The following is a 23,683-nucleotide window of genomic DNA, read 5'->3' as shown; positions in this document are numbered from 1 at the left end:
TGATAGTAGTCTGCGGTGATCTGCACTACCGATCTTTCACTTAATTTGTTTGATGCAGAGTGCTGAAGAAACCAGTCACGATTAGGCTCAAATCCTATTGCTCTATCTATCTTTGCACATGAATAAGTTACCTCACGCAGCAGATTGGGATCTGTATTCCCAGCTTTTTGTAATGCAGGGAGTAAACAGTTTGATATTTATCTGTGTGGTGTAATTGCAGAATTTCGAAGTTGAAGCTGATGATTTGGTGCCCATCAATGAACTTGGTCGAGGAGCGTATGGAGTTGTGGAGAAAGTGCGGCACACACCCAGCGGAACCATAATGGCTGTAAAGGTACTAACCTTGTGTCTCTTTGCTGAAATGTTATATTTTTAAGGAAGCTGTTGGGACATGAGCTTAAAATTAGAGCCAGCCCATTCACAAGTGAAATCAGGAAGCACTTTGTCACAGAAATCTGGAACTCTGCCAAAATGCTGAAATGTTTAAGTCTGAGATCGATAGATTTTCCTTCTGTATGGCTATCCAGTGATATGGAGCAAAAGACAGCAATATTAAGTTTATGTACAAATTGGCAATGATTTAGCTGAATTGTTAAACAGATTTGAAGGGCTGAATTGTCTACTTTTTGTTTTGAGGAAGTGAGTTAGAATTTTTGTTAAAACCACCAAAGAATCAATTTACATTCACAGACCCAAATTTTAACTTGTACCCTGTTTCCCATTTCTGCTGTGCAGAACATAACTGGATAAGCACTCTGTATCTTACATAACCTATTTGCAATGGAAAGCACTCTACGTTTTGCATAAGCTATTTGCAGTGAAAGTTTGTTGACTATCATTCTAGTTTCCGCAGTATTGATTCTCCACAAGAATTTTGCTCAGTCTGCGTTTGTTTTGCATTTAACAGCTAAAATGCAATAAAGACTTGTAATGTACTTCCAGAGTCCCTGAGTTCTTGATTTAGCATTTTTAAAATGATATATGGCATGGGGTAATCTAAATAGACTAATCAAAAGCTTAAAAACTTTCCGATTAAATACCGATTCACGATTCTCATTGGTTGTGGTGGGGGCATTTCTCCATTATGATGGATAATTCAGGTGCCACTGCTTCTCCATTTTATTCATTTGCCTTTTAAAACCAATTTCATTTTAATTTGCTTTCCCTCTCAAGATTTCTGTGATTGCCATTTGTTCCCGTTACAAGTTCTCTTTTTAATCGCTTCATACTTTTTGTTCTGTTTCATCTTGTTTTCTTTATATTTTGAACAATTTCCTGATATAACAGAAACTCTGAACGTGTTTCACTTGTACTGCTTGTAGTTTACAAAGTTCTGGTCCTGTGGTTATCTCTGCCAATTTATTTAATAATTCTGGATGCCATCTAGTGGTGTGGAAATAGAGTTCCCGGCAAGGTGCTAGGAATCTCACAACCAGCAATGCAATAAGTAATGAGATGCTAAGGACATGGGATGGGACCTGTAGCTTGTAACAATTGATTATTGCTCTTATGTGAGCAATAGTCAATGAATGCATTTTAGTTACATTGAGCAGCTATCATTAATGCCATTAATAATCTTTTTGTCTGCAGAAGGCTCCTCTGCTGTGGAATGCAAGGTTCTTTCACTTGGCTAACGTGTAATGCTTTAGTTACCAAATACATTGCTATTTGTGTTGTTACCAATTATATTTAATTACATCACACACAAATATGAGTTTTCCAGGGGAGATGAGGAGAAATGTATTTATGCAACAAGTTAAGACCTGCAGTGCACTGTCTGAAAGGATGGTGGAAGTACATAGAAACATAGAAAATAGGTGCAGCAGGAGGCCATTTGGCCCTTCGAGCCTGCACCACTATTCAATATGATCATAGCTGATCGTGCAGTTTCAGTATCCCACTCCCGCTTTCTCTCCATACGCCTTGATCCCTTTAGCCACAAGGGCCACGTCCAGCTCCCTCTTGAACATATCTAATAAATTGGCACCAACAGTTTTCAGTGGTCGAGAATTCCACAGGTTCACAACTCTGAGTGACGAAGATCTTCCTCGTCTCAGTCCTGAATGACTTACCCCTTATTCTTAGACTTTGATCCCTAGTTGAAGACTTCTCCAACATCAGGAACATTCTTCCCATATCTAGCCTGTCCAGTCCCATTAGGATTTTATATGTTTCTATGAGATCGCTCTCATTCTTCTAAATTCCAGTGAGTACAAGCCCAGTAGATTCAGTCTCTCTTCACACGTCAGCCCTGCCATTCCGGGAATCAGTCTGGTGAACCTTCGCTGGACTCCATCAATAGCAAGAATGTCCTCCTTCAGACTAGGAGACGAAAACTGCACACAATACTCAATGTGTGGCCTCACCAAGGCCCTGTACAACTGCAGCAAGATATCCTTACTGCTATACTCAAATCTTTGAAGGCCAGCATGCCATTAGCTTTCCTCACTGCTATACCTGCATGCCAACCTTCAGCGACTGTTCCACCATGACACCCACTTCCCCTTTTCCTAAACTGCCACCATTCAGACAATCTCCTTTTCTGTTTTTGCCACCAAAGTGGATACCTTATGTTTATCCACATTAGATTGTACTTGTCCACTCAGCCAGCCTGCCAAAGTCACCTGGCAGCCTCTTAGCACTGTCCTCACAGCACACATTGCTACCCAGCTTAGTGTCGTCTGCAAATTTGGAGATATGGCATTCAATTCTTTCATACAAATCATTTATGTATATTGTGACTAGCTGGAGTCCCAGCACTGAATCCTGCGGTACCCCATTTGTCACTGCCTGCTACTCTGAAAAGGACCTGTTTATTCCCATTCTCTGCTTCCTGTCTGCCCATCCAGTTCTCTATCCATGTCAATACATTACCCCCAATACCATGAGCTTTAATTTTGCTCACTAATCTCTTGTCAAAAGCCTTTTGAAGTCAGATACAAAATATCCACTGGTTCACCCTTGTCCACTCTACTGGTCACATCCTCAAAAAATTCCAGAAGATTTGTCAAGCACAATTTCCCTCTGGTGTGAATTCATGCTGGCGTGGACCGATCCTGTCACCGTTTTCCAAATGCTCAGTTATTACATCTTTAATAATTGACTCCAGCATTTTCACCAGCACTGATGTCAGGCTAACCAGTCTATAATTCCCCACTTTCTCTCTTCCTCCTTTTTTAAAAAGTGGAGTTACATTAGCTACCCTCCAATACATTGGAACTCTTCCAGAGTCTATAGAATTCTGGAAAATGATCACCAATGCGTCTACTATTTCGAGGGCCATTTCCTTAAGTACTGTGGGATGTGGGGCATCGGGCCCTTGGGACTTGCTGGGTTTTAATCCCAGGAATTTCCCCAATACAATTTCCTAATTAATAAAGATTACCTTCAGTTCCTCCTTCATGCTAGACCCTCTGTCCCCTAGTATTTCTGGAAGGTTATTTGTTATTTGCGTCCTCCTCAGTGAAGACAGATCCAAAGTATTTGTTCAGCTGACTGCCATCTCTTTGTTACCTATTATGAATTCATCTGATTCTAACTGTAAGGGACCTACATTTCACGTGTAATAGTGACTTTCAAAAGGAACGTGGACGTGAGAAAAGAATCACAGGGTAATGGGCAAAGAACAGGGAAGTGAAACTAATTGGGTTAACAGTGACAATAGGCTGAATAGTCCCTGCAAGCTTCAATTGTTTTGGCCACAATTTGCCAAAACATAACTAAGTGTCATCATGGTGAGAAAACCTGAGCGATCAATACCGAACCGCAATCATCCCACACTTAGTAATTTTTTTGGGAGGGTGATAAGTTACTGGGAGGGGCGGGGCCTAAACACACTTTTGAGCCCAGTGTTAAAACGATTGGGGACCATTTTGAAAAGACGCTCTGATCTCTCAGTGCACTGGGAGACCCTCTCCCTTCCTCCACAGATATCAGGACCGCCCTCCTCACATCGTCTGTGGCATATTTCCCATTCTGTCCACGTCACCGGCATCGGAGCATTTGGGTCCTGTGCCCCCAACATGACCCCTAACATTCCCTTCCCCCTCATGCCCCACCCATTCATGCCCCCCCCCCCCCCCCCCCCCCCCGGCCTGGTCATAGCCACACCCAGCCATATCCCCCGTCCAGGCACCACCCCTGGCACACTGACAGTTTGTGTTATAGGTTCCTCTTCGGTTGCACTGCGGACCTCTCTGTCTGCTGTTCCGGTTCATTGGCTGTCTCATTGTGTTCACTGTTGGCCTCTTGGGGTTTGTGGAAGAACTCCCACAGCCTCATTCGCCTGATGAATTCCTCTGTGTCCGCTGCGAGACTGATGGGGTCTATTTTGGTAGTGGGGCACTGACAGTGCCCAACCATGTCCCCAACTGCCCGGGAGCTTCAGTGGTCTCCCCGAGCCTTCAGGCTTGGCTGTCATACCTGTTCTCCACTAGTGGAAACCAGTAGTGATTCTTACCAGGCTCATGCTGCACCCAAGAGTTGGAAAATCCCGGAAGCTGGGAGAATCCGGCGTTGAATGGGCTAAGCATAGTTAAATGCAACTTTAAATATGCTAACTGGCGAATCCATTTTAGACCAATAGAAAGGGATCAGTACGATTGCAAACTGTTTGGTGCCGGCCTCAAAATCTACTTTAAGACCTGCATGCAATTTTCTGGGGTCGGTGCGATCTACGCGAGGTGCGGCAAAGTCGCTAACTCACCCCCATTGTTTCTGCGCCACATAGGACTTCCTCCTTTTCTGCAACTTTTTAAAAATTCATTTACGGGATGTGGGCATCGCTGGCTGGGCCAGCATTTATTGCCCATCCCTAACTGCCCTCCATTACAGAGGGCATTTCTGAGTCAACCACATTGCTGTGGATCTGGAGTCACATGCAGGCCAGACTAGGTAAGGACAGCAGATTTCCTTCCCTAAAGGACATTAGTGAACCTGATGGGTTTTTATGACAATTGACAATGGTTTCATTCCAGATTTTCTTATTGAATTCAAATTTCACCATCTGCCAGGTGGGATTTGAACCCGGGTCCCCAGATCTTGCCTTGGGTCTTTGGATTATTAGGCCAGTGACAATACCACTATGCCACTGCTTCCTGGCACCAATGGTGGCTCTCTCTGTTGTTATCAAAGAGCAATACAGCACGGGAACAGGCCCTTCAGCCTACCAAGCCTGTGCTGATGCATGGTTTCTATCCCTCTGTTCGCCTCCAGTTCATGTGTCATAGAATCCCAGTAAGAAGTTTAACAACACCAGGTTAAAGTCCAACAGGTTTATTTGGTAGCAAAAGCCACACAAGCTTTCGAGGCTCTGAGCCCCTTCTTCAGGTGAGTGGGAATTCTGTTCACAAACAGAACTTATAAGACACAGACTCAATTTACATGAATAATGGTTGGAATGCGAATACTTACAACTAATCCAGTCTTTAAGAAACAAAACAATGGGAGTGGAGAGAGCATCAAGACAGGCTAAAAAGATGTGTATTGTCTCCAGACAAGACAGCCAGTGAAACTCTGCAGGTCCACGCAACTGTGGGAGTTACAAATAGTGTGACATAAATTCTGATTCTAGGATCGCATGATAAAGACTCAGGAGGAAAAAAGCAGAAATATTTATGTGAAATAGTGTGACATAAACCCAATATCCCGGTTGAGGCCGTCCTTGTGTGTGCGGAACCTGGCTATCAGTTTCTGCTCCGCGACTCTGCGCTGTCGTGTGTCGCGAAGGCCGCCTTGGAGAACGCTTACCCGAATATCAGAGGCCGAATGCCCGTGACCGCTGAAGTGCTCCCCAACAGGAAGAGAACAGTCTTGCCTGGTGATTGTCGAGCGGTGTTCATTCATCCGTTGTCGCAGCGTCTGCATAGTTTCCCCAATGTACCATGCCTCGGGACATCCTTTCTTGCAGCGTATCAGGTAGACAACGTTGGCCGAGTTGCAAGAGTATGTACCGTGTACCTGGTGGATGGTGTTCTCACGTGAGATGATGGCATCTGTGTCGATGATCCGGCACGTCTTGCAGAGGTTGCTGTGGCAGGGTTGTGTGGTGTCGTGGTCACTGTTCTCCTGAAGGCTGGGTAGTTTGCTGCGGACAATGGTCTGTTTGAGGTTGTGCGGTTGTTTGAAGGCAAGAAGTGGGGGTGTGGGGATGGCCTTGGCGAGATGTTCGTCTTCATCAATGACATGTTGAAGGCTCCGGAGGAGATGCCGTAGCTTCTCCGCTCCGGGGAAGTACTGGACAACGAAGGGTACTCTGTCCACTGTGTCCCGTGTTTGTCTTCTGAGGAGGTCGGTGCGGTTTTTCGCTGTGGCGCGTTGGAACTGTTGATCAATGAGTCTAGCGCCATATCCTGTTCTTATGAGGGCATCTTTCAGCGTCTGGAGGTGTCTGTTGCGATCCTCCTCATCCGAGCAGATCCTGTGTATTCGGAGGGCTTGTCCGTAGGGGATGGCTTCTTTAACGTGTTTAGGGTGGAAGCTGGAGAAGTGGAGCATCGTGAGGTTATCCGTGGGCTTGCGGTACAGTGAGGTGCTGAGGTGACCGTCCTTAATGGAGATGCGCGTGTCCAAGAATGCAACCGATTCCGGAGAGTAGTCTATGGTGAGCCTGATGGTGGGATGGAACTTGTTGATGTCATCATAGAGTTGTTTCAGTGATTGTTCACCATGAGTCCAAAGGAAGAAAATGTCATCGATGTATCTAGTGTATAGCACCGGTTGAAGGTCCCGTGCGGTGAAGAAGTCTTGTTCGAACCTGTGCATGAAGATGTTGGCATATTGAGGTGCAAATTTGGTCCCCATGGCTGTTCCGTGTGTCTGGATGAAGAACTGGTTGTTGAAGGTGAAGATATTGTGGTCCAGGATGAAGCGGATGAGATGTAAAATTGCATCTGGAAACTGGCAGTTGTTGGCGCTGAGCACTGAGGCCGTTGCAGCAATGCCATCGTCATGGGGGATGCTGGTGTAGAGTGCTGAGACATCCATTGTGACGAGGAGCGCTCCTGGTTCAACTGCTCCATGTGTGCCGAGTTTCTGTAGGAAGTCCGTCGTGTCGCGACAAAAGCTGGGGGTTCTTTGTACAATGGGTTTCAGGATGCCCTCGACATAGCCGGAGAGGTTCTCGCACAGGGTCCCATTGCCCGATACGATGGGACGGCCGGGTGTGTTTGCCTTGTGTATCTTCGGGAGGCAGTAGAGATCTCCAACGCGGGGAGTACGTGGGATGAGAGCACGGAGGGTGTTCTGAAGGTCCGGATCAAAGGTCTTGATCAGAGTGTTGAGTTGACGGGTGTGTTCTTTGGTCGGATCTGCAGGTAACTGTCTGTAGTGTTCCTCGTTGTTGAGTTGTCGGTACACTTCTTTGCAGTAATCCGTTCTGTTCAGTATGACGATGGCCCCTCCTTTGTCTGCTGGTTTGATGACAATGTTGCGGTTGGTCTTGAGAGCGTGGATGGCGTTACGTTGTGCTTGGGTGATGTTCGGGGCTGTCTTGTGAGTGCGGCTGATGAATTTGGTGTTGACGCACCTCCTGACGGCTTGGGCATACATGTCAAGTCGAGGGCAGCGGCCATCGTCATACTGAACAGAACGGATTACTGCAAAGAAGTGTACCGACAACTCAACAACGAGGAACACTACAGACAGTTACCTGCAGATCCGACCAAAGAACACACCCGTCAACTCAACACTCTGATCAAGACCTTTGATCCGGACCTTCAGAACACCCTCCGTGCTCTCATCCCACGTACTCCCCGCGTTGGAGATCTCTACTGCCTCCCGAAGATACACAAGGCAAACACACCCGGCCGTCCCATCGTATCGGGCAATGGGACCCTGTGCGAGAACCTCTCCGGCTATGTCGAGGGCATCCTGAAACCCATTGTACAAAGAACCCCCAGCTTTTGTCGCGACACGACGGACTTCCTACAGAAACTCGGCACACATGGAGCAGTTGAACCAGGAGCGCTCCTCGTCACAATGGATGTCTCAGCACTCTACACCAGCATCCCCCATGACGATGGCATTGCTGCAACGGCCTCAGTGCTCAGCGCCAACAACTGCCAGTTTCCAGATGCAATTTTACATCTCATCCGCTTCATCCTGGACCACAATATCTTCACCTTCAACAACCAGTTCTTCATCCAGACACACGGAACAGCCATGGGGACCAAATTTGCACCTCAATATGCCAACATCTTCATGCACAGGTTCGAACAAGACTTCTTCACCGCACGGGACCTTCAACCGGTGCTATACACTAGATACATCGATGACATTTTCTTCCTTTGGACTCATGGTGAACAATCACTGAAACAACTCTATGATGACATCAACAAGTTCCATCCCACCATCAGGCTCACCATAGACTACTCTCCGGAATCGGTTGCATTCTTGGACACGCGCATCTCCATTAAGGACGGTCACCTCAGCACCTCACTGTACCGCAAGCCCACGGATAACCTCACGATGCTCCACTTCTCCAGCTTCCACCCTAAACACGTTAAAGAAGCCATCCCCTACGGACAAGCCCTCCGAATACACAGGATCTGCTCGGATGAGGAGGATCGCAACAGACACCTCCAGACGCTGAAAGATGCCCTCATAAGAACAGGATATGGCGCTAGACTCATTGATCAACAGTTCCAACGCGCCACAGCGAAAAACCGCACCGACCTCCTCAGAAGACAAACACGGGACACAGTGGACAGAGTACCCTTCGTTGTCCAGTACTTCCCCGGAGCGGAGAAGCTACGGCATCTCCTCCGGAGCCTTCAACATGTCATTGATGAAGACGAACATCTCGCCAAGGCCATCCCCACACCCCCACTTCTTGCCTTCAAACAACCGCACAACCTCAAACAGACCATTGTCCGCAGCAAACTACCCAGCCTTCAGGAGAACAGTGACCACGACACCACACAACCCTGCCACAGCAACCTCTGCAAGACGTGCCGGATCATCGACACAGATGCCATCATCTCACGTGAGAACACCATCCACCAGGTACACGGTACATACTCTTGCAACTCGGCCAACGTTGTCTACCTGATACGCTGCAAGAAAGGATGTCCCGAGGCATGGTACATTGGGGAAACTATGCAGACGCTGCGACAACGGATGAATGAACACCGCTCGACAATCACCAGGCAAGACTGTTCTCTTCCTGTTGGGGAGCACTTCAGCGGTCACGGGCATTCGGCCTCTGATATTCGGGTAAGCGTTCTCCAAGGCGGCCTTCGCGACACACGACAGCGCAGAGTCGCGGAGCAGAAACTGATAGCCAGGTTCCGCACACACAAGGACGGCCTCAACCGGGATATTGGGTTTATGTCACACTATTTCACATAAATATTTCTGCTTTTTTCCTCCTGAGTCTTTATCATGCGATCCTAGAATCAGAATTTATGTCACACTATTTGTAACTCCCACAGTTGCGTGGACCTGCAGAGTTTCACTGGCTGTCTTGTCTGGAGACAATACACATCTTTTTAGCCTGTCTTGATGCTCTCTCCACTCCCATTGTTTTGTTTCTTAAAGACTGGATTAGTTGTAAGTATTCGCATTCCAACCATTATTCATGTAAATTGAGTCTGTGTCTTATAAGTTCTGTTTGTGAACAGAATTCCCACTCACCTGAAGAAGGGGCTCAGAGCCTCGAAAGCTTGTGTGGCTTTTGCTACCAAATAAACCTGTTGGACTTTAACCTGGTGTTGTTAAACTTCTTACTGTGTTTACCCCAGTCCAACGCCGGCATCTCCACATCATGACTATCATAGAATCCCTACAGTGCAGAAGGAGGCTATTCAGCCCATCGAGTCGGCACCGACCACAATCCCACCCAGGCCCTATCCCCATAGCCCCACCTATTTACCCTAGCTTGTTTCCCCGACACTAAAGGGCAATTTAGCATGGCCAATCAACTTAACCCGCACGTCTTTGGACCGGAGCACCCGGAGGAAGCCCACGCAGGCATGGGAAGAATGTGCAAACTCCACACAGACAGACACCCGAGGTCGGAATTGAAATGGGTCCCTGGTGCGTGAGGCAGCAGTGCTAACTACTGTGCCACCATGTCTATCACGATACACCTTGAATGTTACTAAAGTGCCTGCTTCCAAACCTCCACTGGCATTGCGTTCCAGGCATTCACCACCCTCTGTTTGAAAAACTTTCCCTACACATCTCCCATAAATATACCCCTCTCACCTTAAATCTGTGCTCCCTTATATTTCCCCTCTCCACCCTGGGGAAAAAGTTTCTAACTATCCACTCTATCTGTGCCATTCATAATTTTGTTGACCTCTATCAGGTTGCCCCTCAGCTTCCATCTTTCTAATGAAAAGAATCCGAGTTTATTCAACTTCTCCTCATGCCTAAAACTCTTCAGACCAGGCAACATCCTGGTAAACTTTCTTTGCACCATCTTCAAAGCATCCACGTCCTTCTGGTAGTATGGCAACCAGAACTCCCCGCAATATTCCAAATGTGGCCGAACTAAATTTTAATACAGCTGTGGTATAATTTGCCAACTTTTATACTTGGTGCCTCGGCCAATGAAGTCAAGCCTACTGTATGCTTTCTTGACCACCCTGTCCATTTGTGTTGTTAGTTTCAGGGACCTGTATACCCTTATCACTCTGTATGTCAATGCTCCTAAGGGTCTTCAGGATTTGGGCTTAGAAACCTCAAAGGGCAGTTCCCACAACACCATGCTGGTGGGGCTGCCAGCAATTCCCCCCCCCCCCCCCCCCCCAACCTTTTCAATACCCCTTCCATTCCTTATCTGTTTGAAGGTACGGCAGAGTCTTACTGACAAAAATAAATATTTGAATCAAATACTTGAGGAAGTATCCCCTTTTATTGAGGAGCAAAATGCTGTTCGAGATTTTGCAGTTTGTCATTATGTTTGACTGTTTCACATGGTATTTGTGTTTTGTTTACTTGAGTTAGAAGTTCACCCTAAAAATTTAGCCTTCACCCTAATGTGCAATAGGTACCTACCTCCTGTAGTTCTGAATCTTTGCTGATACCCCTTGATAGTGAGAGGGTGGGTTAACCCTGATATGTGGTTTCTCTCGCAGCATTTCAGGGATAACCCCAGCATTTTGGTCTCCAAACTCACAATGGCGTCAACTCCCCATCAGTGAGTTTTGAATATGGTAAGCTGACTGACTTGGTCTTGTTGCGAGTCGGCAGTTAAGCTGAACCTTTCTGCTGCTTCTTTGTTTCTGAACTCTATCACAAGAAGCTTCTTTTTACAGGCACTGAAGGAGCACTGTGTGCAGTTGTGGCCTGGACAACTCTGGGCTGTTCTGTGCTGGAAGTTCTTGGGGGTCAGGCACCAAACTATCTTCATGGTTTATTGTATTTTTCCCGCAATGTGGGAAATACTCAAAACTGGCAAAAGCTATTGGTAGAAGGCTCAGTTTAGACACTCCGAGACAAACGTGAGTTGCTCTTTATTGAGCATCAGTGCTGTGGCACTAAATTTGACCACCATATCAAGACCTCACAGCTTGCGTGAATCTGTAATTGGCCATTTGCAGGTTACGAACATGAGATGATACCTTGCCCATCATGTATAGATGTTTTGGATCTCTTAGCGACATCATATAATTTAACCATTCATTGATACACAAAGGTTTATACTTGGAATGTTTTTTCTGAGTTGCAGCTTTTGGCTTGCAAAGTCCAGCTGCAAGGATTTGTTGTTGTGGAAAGGCAAGGATTAAAAGAGCATCTCAGTCATGCTCTCCCCACTTCCCTATCCCTGTAACCCTGCACATTTCCCATGGCTAATCCACCTAACCTACACATCTTTGGACACTAAGGAGCAACCTATCATGGCTAATCCATCTAACTTGCACATCTTTGGACCCTCAGTATGATTTGCCTATCCTTGTTTTCAGTTAGAGGGATACAATGGAGATAAAGGGCTGCATTTTCCAGCCGCGCTCGCCCCAAGGTCTTGCCTGAGGGCAATGGACCTTTGCGTGGTCCGTTTCCCGCCCGGGACGGTAAAATTCCTCCCAAAGACTTGCATTTGTAGAGTATCTCTCAGGACCGCAAACACTTTACATCCAGTGACGTATTTTTGAAATGTAGTGACTGTTGTAATGAAAGAAACACAGCAGCCAATTTACACAGAACTAGGTCCCATGAACAGTGATTGTGACAAGGTAATTGTTTTAGTGATGTTGGTTGAGGGATAAACATTGACCAGGGCATCAGGGAGAATGCCTCTGCTCCTCTTCAAAATTGTTCTAAGTTCTGAAGAAGAGTCATATTGCACTAGAAACTTAACTATATTTCTCTCGCTATAGATGCTACATTTTTTCCAGCACTTTTTGGAGTTATCCTGAGTGTCTGGAGCAATTTTTATCTCTTAACCAACATCGCCAAGAGAGTTTATCTGATCATCATCACATTGCTCTTCATTTGAATTTTCTATGAGTAGCATTGCATTATAATAACTTCAGAAGTACATAATTGATTATATGAGTGCTTTAGGATACCTGGAGGTTATGAAAGGTGCTGTATTAATGCAAATCTTTCTTTTGTGCGATGTCCACCTATTCCTGTTCTAGCTCGGCATCTCTGGTCTATTTAGACCAGCAGTGTTGTGGTCACTTGTGTTCTTACTGCTAAGATTTAAGTTGCTCACTAATTGACACACTTGCCCATTCAAGCCATCAGGGAGAGCTTTGGAATAACACAATTTTAATGTGCACATTTTGTAATTTTATTTTTCAGAGAATCCGAGCAACTGTGAACAGCCAGGAACAGAAGAGATTGCTAATGGACCTTGATATCTCAATGAGAACTGTTGACTGTTTCTATACAGTTACATTCTATGGAGCTCTGTTTCGAGAGGTAGTGAGAAATGCTTAACGGAAATTTTGCAAGAGGAGAAAGCTTTTAAAAAAAATTCAACCTTTTAGCTTGAAAATGGAGGTTGAGAATCTTATTATAGGTCAATCGAAGCATCATTACTCTCCCATCACCTTTTAGGCGAAGGAAAAAAGCTCCAAATGAGTTTACTTTGACTTTTGTGATTGATGTCGACTCTGACATGGGAATGGAGGGCAATCTTTGAATCAAAATAATGTTTTACTGCATATTTTATAATGAATGCATCAGGCGATCTGATATTTCATTGCTGATACCATCTCGATACTCACACACTGTACATTGCTCAGTGCTTTGTTGAACCTTCTCAAAACTCCAGGGTTAGGTCATTACCTGTCTATTTTTTCATTATTGTTGGAAAAGCAACTTGAGCACAATACTATTCACATACTAATATGCCTGCTAATCTTTTCCCTGAGGGGGTTTTGAATTTCAAAAGTTAAATCCAGCCGGACTGTGGTTTGGTTGAAGCTGAGTTTTCACTTGTGCTATTTAGCCATTTTATATCCAGTCTCTAGAAATTAAGTTCTAATTTTAGTCTAGTTTTTGTTTCCAACTTTTCCAGGTATTTTAATATTAGTAAATTGAGTCTAAAATCTCCTTTCTGGATTTTTTAACTTTTTAGGAATATTTTTCTTTAATTTTTCATCAGTGCTCCTAATCTCCCATTCTTTGGGTTGGTGTCCATTTTCCAGAGGTCTCAGTGAAGTGCCTTAGGTATATCTTCTAACTTTAAAGGTGCTACATAAATCCAAGTATGTTTGTTGTAGACACTGCAACTTTCTGTATCAAAATAGCGATTGGAATCAAGTGCAATGAATTGGACATATGGAGCTAAAAGTTTGAATGGAGGTAATTATAACAACTTGTATTTATATAGCGCCTTTAAAAAGTCCCAGGTTGTCTCACTGGAGTATTGTAAAACAACATTTGACATTATTCATTATGGGATTGTGGTCGGTACAGACTCGATGGGCCAAATGGCCTCTTTCTGCACTGTAGGGTTTGTATGATTTTTATGATTATTCCCTCATAAGGGGATCTTAAGTGCTGGGAGAACGAGGGAAGTTTTAAGGAGTGTCTTAAAGAAAGGTGGAGAGGTTTAGAGAGGGAATTCCAGAGCCTTGGGTTAAGGTAGTCGAGGCACATTAACCAGTGGTGGAGGAATTAAAATTGGGGATGTTCAAGAGACCAGAATTGGAGGAATGCAGATATTTCTGAGGGATGTTGGACTGGAAGAGGTTACAGAGATAGGGAAGGACAAGACCATGGGGACATTTAAAAGCAGAGATGAGATTTTTAAAATTGAAGTATTTAATTGCCTCAATTTAAAATAGTGTTTGCTAACCCACAAAGTCTGATACTCAGAATGAGGAGAAATTTTCTCCCTTTGACTTCAGAAGGATGCCTTTGACTCATTTCAGTTCTAAGTGCATTTTAGTGCTTGCTCTAGGATTGGTTCTTCCTGATAATGAGTTAACAACTGGCCTAATGAGGATAAAGTGATGTTTGATATTATCAACTGGCTATTCCCACATCAATATGGTGTAGTCAGGCAATGAATGAACGTGGCCTGGCTGCACAAAGCTGTATAACACTTGGCTAATTGTTTAGCTGATACTAGACCAACATAAATTAACACAAAGAGTAGTCAGCTTAGCCCTCCTGCAGCAACCTGTATCCATTTTAATGAAATGTTCTACATGAACTTCCCATTAGCAGTACACTAGGGAATGATTTTTTTTGCAGCCATGTCTTAATCTCTGTAAGATCGTCTTCAGGCGCCATATAAAAAGACTTTAGAGAAGTATTAGTGTGGCTTCTATCTCTAGTGCCATATTATTATCACAAATTATAGAATCAACAAGAGGCCTTTCAGACCATCATGTCTCTGCTGACTCCTTAACAGCGATCTAATTAGTCCTACTGTCCCTGCTCTTTTTCCAATTTTTGTTTCATGTATTTATCCAATTCCCACCTGAAAGTTACTATTGAATCTACTCATTGTGGCCCTCTGCTTCTTCTGTCAATTTCCTTAAACTGTGTCCTCTGGTTACTGACCCTCATGCCAGTAGAAACTATTTTTTTTTACTGTAATATAACCCCTTACAAATCTTCAAGAAAGAAAGACTTACATTTATATGGGGGGGCTTTTATGACCTCAGGATACCTCAAAGTGCTTTACAGACAAAAAAAGGACATTTTGAAGTGTAGTCACTGTTGTAACTTGGGAAACATGGCACTCAATTTGCACACAGCAAGGTCCCACAAACAGGAGCATGATAATGGCCAGATAATCTGTTTAAAATGGTGTTGATTGAGGGATAAATATTGGTCAAGATGTTGGGGACAACTTTGAAATAGTGCTGTAGGACTTTTCTCAGCCATTTGAGAGGGCAAATACCTCATCTGAAAGATGGCACCTCCAGTGTTCCCTTAGTGCTGCACTGAAGTACAGCCTAGATGTTTAGTCCCGAACTAATAATATAAATGTTAAGTGTAATTTAAAGTTATGAATGTTTCAAGTCCGTATGACTCTTCTTCAGAGCTTCACCAGAGAAGACGAGTTATATGGACTCGAACCGTTAACTGCGTTTCTCTCGCCACAGAGTTTTTCCAACATTTTCTGTTTTTATTGCAGATTCCAGCATCCACAGTATTTTGCTTTTATTCAAGATATTGGTATCTTGTACACTTGAATTAGATTATAAATTCCCCCAAATTATTGCAGCAAGTAGAATCTCAGCTCAGCTTCTGATGCAGTTCTTTTCCTCGGTGTCCCTACCATAGGATCAAGCTGAACTCTGAGGCAAAGGATTGCCGTGCAGTTCGAGAATGAACTTTTTGAAAATCGTTAGCTGTTAATAAGACCATTGCAACAGGAGTAGACCGTTCGGCTCCTTGAGTCTGTTCCATCATTCAAACGGATCATGGCGGATCTGACATTCCTCACATCCACTTTCCTGCCCTTTCCTTGTAACCCTTGGTTCCCTTATTAATCAAAGATTTATTTATCTCCGGCTTAAATATACACAAAGACTCTGGCTGCACAGCTTTCTGTGGCAAGGAGTTCCGAAGACTCTCAACTCTCTGAGAGAAGAAATTACTCCTCATCTCAGTCCCTTTATTCTGAGACTATGTCCTCTGCCGCTATGAGACTCTCCCATGAGGGGAAACATTCTCTCAGCATTTACTCCACTAATTCCTTTAAGAATCCTATATGTTTCAATGAGATCACCTCCCATTCTTCTAAATTCCAATGAATAGAGTCCAAAACTGTTGACCTTTTCTCATAAGACAATCCCTCCATACTGGGGATCCCTAGTGAACCTTCTCTGAACTGCCTCCAATGATATAATATCTTTCACAGAATCACAGAAAATACGGGGACCAAGACTGTTCACAGTATTCCGAATGTGGTCTCACCAATACCTTATACAATTGTAGCAAGACTTCCCTACTCTTATATTCCAGCCTCCTTGAAATAAAGGCCAACATTCCACAGTTTTGTGCAGAAATATCCCCAAGTTCCTTTATGTTGCAGCTTTTTGCCGTTTTTCTCCATTTAAATAATGCTCCGTTCTTTTGTTCTCCGTTCCAAAATGAACAACTTCACATTTTCCCACAATATACTTTATTTGCCAACTTTTTGCCCACTTACTTAACCTATCAATATCACTTTTTAAACTATTTCTGTTGTCTGCAAATTTGGCTACAGTACATTCGCTTCCTTCCGCCAAGCTATTAATATATATTGTAAGCAGTTGCGGTCCCAGCACTGATCCCTGTGGAACCCCACTGGTTACTGGTTGCCAACCTGAAAAAGAACCCTTTGTTCCCCACTCGCTGTTTCCTGTCCATTAGCCAATTCTCTATCCATGCCAATATATTGCCTCCAACACCATAGGCTCTTATCTTCTGACTTGATCTTTTGTGAGGTATCCTGTCGAACACTTCTTGGAATTCCAAATACAACACATCTATGGTTTGCCTCTATCCAGTATGGTTGAGACGTCCTTGAAAAACTCTAATAGAAGTCATAGAATCCCTACAGTGCAGAAGGAGGCCATTCCACCCATTGAACCTGCACTGATAACAATCCCAACCAGGCCCTATCCCTGTAACCCCACATAATTACCCTGCTAACCCCCCTGACAGTAAGGGTCAATTTAGCATGGCCAATCAACCTAACCCGCACATCTTTGGACTGTGGGAGGAAACCAGAGCACCGCAGGAAACCCACGCAGACACAGGGAGAAGGTGCAAACTCCACACAGACAGTCACCCAAGGCCGGAATTAAACCCCTGTCCCTAGCGTTGAGGCAGCAGTGCTAACTACAATGCCACCATGCCACGCAAATAAATTCATCAGACACAATTTCCCTTTCATGAAGCCATACTGATTCTGCTTGATTAGATTATGATTTTCCAGATGTGCTGCTATTACTTCCTTTAATAATTAATTCAAACATTTTTCCAATAATAGATGTTAGGCTAATCGCCTAATATTACCTGCTTTGTGCCTCCCCTTTTTGAATAGGGGTACTTCTCCACGATCCAAGGATTTTTGGAAAATTACAACTAATGCATTCACTATCTCTGTAGCTACTTCTTTTAGGATCCTAGGATGCAAGGCCTCTGGACTTATCTGTCCTTAGCCTCATTACTTTGTCGAACACTTTGTCTCATATTTACATAGAAACTAGGAGCAGGAATAGGCCATTCGGCCCTTTGAGCCTGCTCCGCCATTCATCTTGATCATGGCTGATCATTGAATTCAATATCCTGATAACCCCTTCCTCCCATCTCCCTTGATCCCTTTAGCCCCAAGAGCTATATCTAATTTCGTCTTGAAATCAGGAAACATTTTGGCCTCAACTACATTCGGTGATAATGAATTCCACACATTCACCACCCTCTGGGTGAAGAAATTTCTCCTCACCTCAGTTCTAAAAGATTTACCCCTTATCCTCAAACTATGACCCCTAGTTCTGGACTCCCCCACCATTGGAAACATTCTTTCTGAATCTACCCTGTCTAATCCTGGTTAAATTTTTAAAGTTTCTATGAGATCCCCTCTCACTCTTCTAAACTCCAGTGAATAACCGACTTAGTCTCTCCTCATATAACAGACCTGCCATCCCAGGAATCAGCTTAGTAAACCTTCGCTGTACTCGCTCTATAGCAGGGACATCATTCCTCAGATAAAGACACCAAAACTGCACACACTACTCCGGATGTGGCCTCCCTCTCACTATCCTCTCACGATGAAGGCCAACATACCATTTGCCGCCTTTACTGCCTTTGTCTAATACTTTGTCTCATACTTTGTCTATTCAATATCGTAGAAAAAGTACAATAGAAATGGAAAAACTTTAAGCTGTTTGTGTTGGTTTTAGTGTTTGTAATCTTTTGGGTGGTCTTCTTCTTTATTTCAGGGTGATGTGTGGATATGTATGGAACTACTGGACACCTCATTGGATAAATTTTACAAAAAAGTGATCGAGAAAGGGAAAATATTCCCAGAGGACATTTTGGGGAAAATAGCTGTGTCTGTAAGTTTTTGGTATTCTGATGGATTCTAATTAGCCTTTATATCTCGAGGTCCATGTTGGTGGCTCTCTGATAGGCTTAGATAATACTGTTTACCAAAATATTCAATGCATTTTACTTCAATGACTAAACTCAATCTATTTTAAAACATTTAAATAAATACACTTGTGGATCCTACACATGTAAATCAATAAATGCCTTTAGTGTTTGCATTGCATGTCTCCGTGTGGCACCTGCATTCCACAATGAGTAAAGATCAATATATGTTGAGCAGTTCTACTTTTCCTTGCATCTCCTAAAGCTATTTTTTGGCAACAAGTTTTGAGTCAATCAAGGTGTTAGGGAATAGAACACCCAGTTCTTTTTTAAGGAGGCCAACCAGGTGTCTTAAGAACAATAGACTTATTGGCATTTTTAACAATCTCCAACCCAACGTATTGAGAATTTTACATGCACAATATTTGATTTCCCAGTGCAAGTAAATTACAGATGAGGAAGAGACTTTTCAATTTAATTTTGAACCTATGGGGCCCGATAGCCTGAAGCTGGGAAGAGAGCCGCAGCAGGACAAGATTCACTGACTGTTTACCTGCAAGCGTTTTTCCGTAGATCCTGCTGAATTTAATGACAGAATCTGTTTTAACTCTCAGCGTGAGGATAGCTATCTGTTAAGCTGGAAAGCAGCTGGAGAATGGACAAATCTGGCATTACAGAGAGGGTGAGGGATTGAACACTGCCGTGGGACGGTCAGCGTTCTGCGGATGTATGGCTTGGTTGCACATTGATATTGACACACTGGAGAAGTTCTAAAATGAATAGCTAACATTCACGAGATTGGTTCTTGGGAGGAGGAGGGGATTGTCCGTTGAGAGATTGAGCAGACTTGGCCTATATTCCCTGAAGTTTGGAAGAATGAGAGGTGGTCTGATTGAAATGCGCAAAATTCTTAAAGGCCCTTGACAAGGTAGATACTGAGAAGATGTCTCTGTCGAATATGGAGTCACACTATCAGAATTAGGTTGGACCATTTTAAGACTGAGATGAAAAGAAATGTCTTCACTCAGAGTTCTGTGAATCTTTGGAAAGTTGTGGATGCTCACTCATTAAGTGTATTCAAGACAGTGGTTAATACATTTTTAGGTATTAAGGGATATGGGAATAGTGCAGGATAGTTGAAGGTCAACCATGATCCTGCTGAATGGCCGAATAGCTCCTATTATGTTCTTGTGTGCTAAGACTAAGTTAACCAGCCCTGTAGTTACATAAGGTGCAGTAGTTCTGACTGTGCTCATTGCTTGCCTGCAAAAAAGTACTGTTTACTTGGATCCCTTCTGGTAAATCCTGTCAAGAATAATGTAAGTTCAAATTAATTTGTGAGCTGTAGTTAGATAGTATCTCGACCCAGCGTGGTTCGGTACAAAGTGCTCCCAGGTTACTCCTGAGAGTCTCAGCATAATGTAGCCTGGAGGCATAAGACTCTGCTGGGCGTTGCTCCCAGGTTTAGAGGTCAAATGCTAACATGGCAGCCAGGTTGTTGGTTGTTGTGTGTTTGAACATCTTGGGAGACATTTTCCTTGGCTCACTATTTATTTGTGGCAAAACTGCGAATGCATATATGGAAAGAAAGGAATTTGCTAATGCATAGGGAATTTCAGCAGCACATATCTGAGTTCAGCTTATATAAAACTTCTCAGCACACTACAACAGTGTCTTGTGTCTGTGCCACATACCATAATGGAACTGCGGAGTAATGAAGTGCATGAAACTGCATTTGAAATAGACCTGCCACTGGCTGTGTTTGTCTGAATTCTGAGGACGCAGATAAGAAATCGGTTATTTTCCTCCTGCAAAATTCATAAGAGTATGCTTCATTTCACATACTTCAAGCATTTTAAAGCAGGTTAATAGGTTATTAAATCCATTAGCTTCTTCATCATGAAAACAGTCTCTTCACTTCAGGGTAAATTTTGACTTTGTGTGATGGTGTAAAATGGGCCTTGGGAATCAGCAGCCTGTTTTACATCTCTCCCAATGACTTTAATGGAATATAAAATAGGTAGACAATCTTCTATCACCTGTTTTAACACTATTGCACTATCAAAATTATCTGTTGTTTACCTACCTTCCTTTATTCCTTCTTTTTAGCGCAGTAAAATCCCACAGTGTAAATTCCTCACCTTTGCATTGGGTGTTTAAGTGCATACTTGGTGCAGGGGTGAGTCAATATTGTTTGGCCTGCTGGTGCAGGTAATGAGATGCATATTTTAATGCACCTACTGATGTCACGAAGATAAGGTGAAAGACAGTTTTCCTTCTCCCACGGGAAAGGAAAAGTCACTCGGCGAATTCATAATTATCTCAATTGCTGAGAAATACAGGAAAATGTATGTGCCCTAAATTCGTCACTGCAATGACGTACCTTTTCTTGAGTTGTGACAGAAGAAGGTTGCCACATCACTTGCTTGCAATGAAAATGTAGCATGCTTGTAATTATCCCGTTGATAACAAAAGATGTGCCTCGCTAAAACATAAGGATGTGTTTAAGTGACTAAAGGAAGAAAGAATTGCAAAGGCTGGACACTTTAAATGAACCAGAGCATGCTGGAAACATAAAACAGATCCATCAATACCTCAAAAGAGGAACAATGGGTCAATGTTTGAAAGAAATCCTTTGTCAGACCACTCATTGGTTTGTAATGTTTTATTCCACAATTGTTCTGTGCTTTTACATTATCAGGAATGTACCTTGTTTTGGAAAGCTGCAGAGTATTGAAAACAGTATTGCAGAATATATAGAAGGTCAGTCAAGGTTTGTCTTTTGTGTTTTTTCTTTGCAGATTGTAAAGGCATTAGAACACCTGCATAGCAAGCTGTCTGTGATTCACAGAGGTGAGTGCTGCCATTTCAGACAGGCACAAATGAATCAATCTTGTCTTGCGCAATTAATTGAGAGCAAAACTGTTCACTGCAGTAGGTGGCAGCAAGGTGCTTTTGCAGCAGTATTTGATTGTATTAGTCATTTGGAGGGGTTTTGTAAAAGTTTTGGAATTAAACCTGCATTATTTATTACAATCATTGGTGCGGTAGAGTGGCACAGTGGTTAGCACTGCTGCCTCACAACGCCAGGGACCCGGGTTTGATTCTCTGCTTGGGTCGCTGTCTGCGTGGAGTCTGCACATTCTCCCTGTGTCTGCGTGGGTTTCCTTCGGGTGCTCCGGTTTCCTCCCACAGTCTGAAAGACGTGCTGGTTAGGTGCATTGGCCATGCTAAATTCTCCCTCTGTGGGAAGGAGAACAGGCGCCGAAGTGTGGCAACTAGGGGATTTTCACAGTAACTTCATTGCAGTGTTAATGTAAGCCTACTTGTGACACTAATAAATAAATTCAAACTTTTTCTTTCTTTCATTTGGTGTCTTAGAGCCACAAACTACATCCTCTCAGTGTTGCCCTCTGGCTGGCAGCTAGAGTTGTGTTGAGGAAGTCTACATTGACTATCTGAGCTATTCACGTGGGTAGGATCTGACTTTGCTTGGTGTATTCCTCTGAGAGGTCTTGTGTTATCACGGCAAAGAAGCAAGAACTTACTGCTCAACAAAAAATGAAATATTATTTCTGTTTCCTATAGACAACTGAGGAAAGAGAGAGAATGAACATTTTTAGACATTAAAGATAAATAACAATCATTTAGATTTAATTTTAGAATTTAAAACAGCTTCAATTTCAAAGCCATTGTTTAATTTTATAGCAAGCAATCTGAGTAGGATGCAAAGGCTCTGTGTACTGTAGAACTGATAAATGCCTGTAGCTTCTGGCTTTGTAAAGAATAGTAAAGAATGGAAATCGGCACTAAGCAGACAGCCTACAAAATGGAAGAAATGTGCAGAATTGGCAAAAGTACCTGTAATATTTCCTTTTGAATAAACAAACTGCTCTCATGGAATGTGTATTGATGCATCTTGCATTTTAGATTAAATATTGTGCTCTGGTACAGTGTTATTAAACACTCCTATAAGTGGACCTCATGTCCGCTGTGGTCTGGCGTATGCCTTTACCTGCTCTGTATGTAGGTAAACAATAGCCAGGAGACAACATGTCTCAGGATTTTAAAAGTTCTGTGAAGTCCCACACTTTATGAAATTTCAATCTTAATATTTACTCGACGTTAATTTGTCCCTTTCTCTTGTCCCCTCTTCTCGACAGGGCATAATAAATATGTGTATCCATTATCTAACACTTGTTATCCTTTACAGATGTGAAACCTTCAAATGTTCTCATCAACAAAGAGGGTCATGTGAAAATGTGTGACTTTGGCATTAGTGGATATCTAGTAGACTCGGTTGCCAAAACAATGGATGCAGGTTGCAAACCATACATGGCTGTGAGTATAAACTTGGAATTATGTCTCCTGTCCTCTAGTATTTATATCAACCTAGAGCACCACGTTTCTCAGTGAATATTAGTACTCATTGATGTGCTGGGTGTCGCTGTTGTAAATGGAACAGTTTCTCAGTTGGCCATTAAGTGCTCTCAGTTCAAGTGCTGCAAAATACAGCTCCTTCTGCACTGTCTAAGTGATGTGTCCTTGACAGATGACCTCCCCCCACACCACCACCACCATATCAATGTAAATTCTCAATGTCCCACACTGGCCATCCTTAAAGAAACAAGAAAGATTCCTGGGACTTTGGGACCGGTTCTGGGGGAAGTGGAACCAATACAAATTGGATGGGTTACACCTAGGCAGGACCAGGGCTGATGTCTTATGGGAAATATTTGCTAAAGTGGTTGGGGAGGGTTTAAATTAAAATGGCAGGGGGTTGGGAACCTATTCAAGGAGTCAGAGGAGGGGGAATCAAGGATGAGAACAAAAGACAAAGGGGAATAAGTAAAGTGATGGACAGAGAAACCAGGGGCCAGAATAAAATTGGGCCACAGTGAAAAATAGCAGGAAAGGAACAAGAAATGTTAAAAAGACCAGCCTTAAGGGTTTATGCGTTAATGCGGAGCAATCACAATGAAATGGATGAATTAATTGCACAAGTAGATGTAAACGGGTATGATATATTCGGGATTACGGAGACATGGCTATAGGGTAACCAGGAATGGGAACTGAACATCCAGGGGTATTCAGTATTTAGGAAGGACAGAGAAAAAGGAAAAGGTGATCGAGTTGGTTAAAGAGGAAATTAATGCAATATTGAGGAAGGATATTAACTCTGACA

The 23,683-nt window shown here is 43.3% G+C and overlaps 1 protein-coding gene across 3 annotated transcripts in view; it reads left to right on the top strand.

Annotated features, from left to right (window-relative positions):
- The window catches only part of LOC144510609 (dual specificity mitogen-activated protein kinase kinase 3-like), a 126,598-nt gene that overhangs the window by 84,801 nt on the left and 18,114 nt on the right, over window positions 1–23,683 (top strand). For all 3 annotated transcript variants that reach the window (XR_013500657.1, XM_078240190.1, XM_078240191.1), the window contains exons 4-8: window positions 221–334; window positions 12,754–12,873; window positions 18,348–18,464; window positions 21,300–21,351; window positions 22,712–22,839. Coding sequence is in view for 2 of the 3 variants with exons in the window: in XM_078240190.1 (XP_078096316.1) it covers window positions 221–334; window positions 12,754–12,873; window positions 18,348–18,464; window positions 21,300–21,351; window positions 22,712–22,839 (531 nt within the window). In the remaining variant the exon portion in view is untranslated. The remainder of the gene's footprint in view (window positions 1–220; window positions 335–12,753; window positions 12,874–18,347; window positions 18,465–21,299; window positions 21,352–22,711; window positions 22,840–23,683) is intronic.

This window comes from Mustelus asterias, chromosome 23 (genome assembly GCF_964213995.1).
Source record: "Mustelus asterias chromosome 23, sMusAst1.hap1.1, whole genome shotgun sequence".
NCBI lineage: Eukaryota > Metazoa > Chordata > Chondrichthyes > Carcharhiniformes > Triakidae > Mustelus > Mustelus asterias.
Note: the sequence above shows the minus strand (reverse complement) of the source record. Positions and strands in the feature narration are given on the sequence as shown.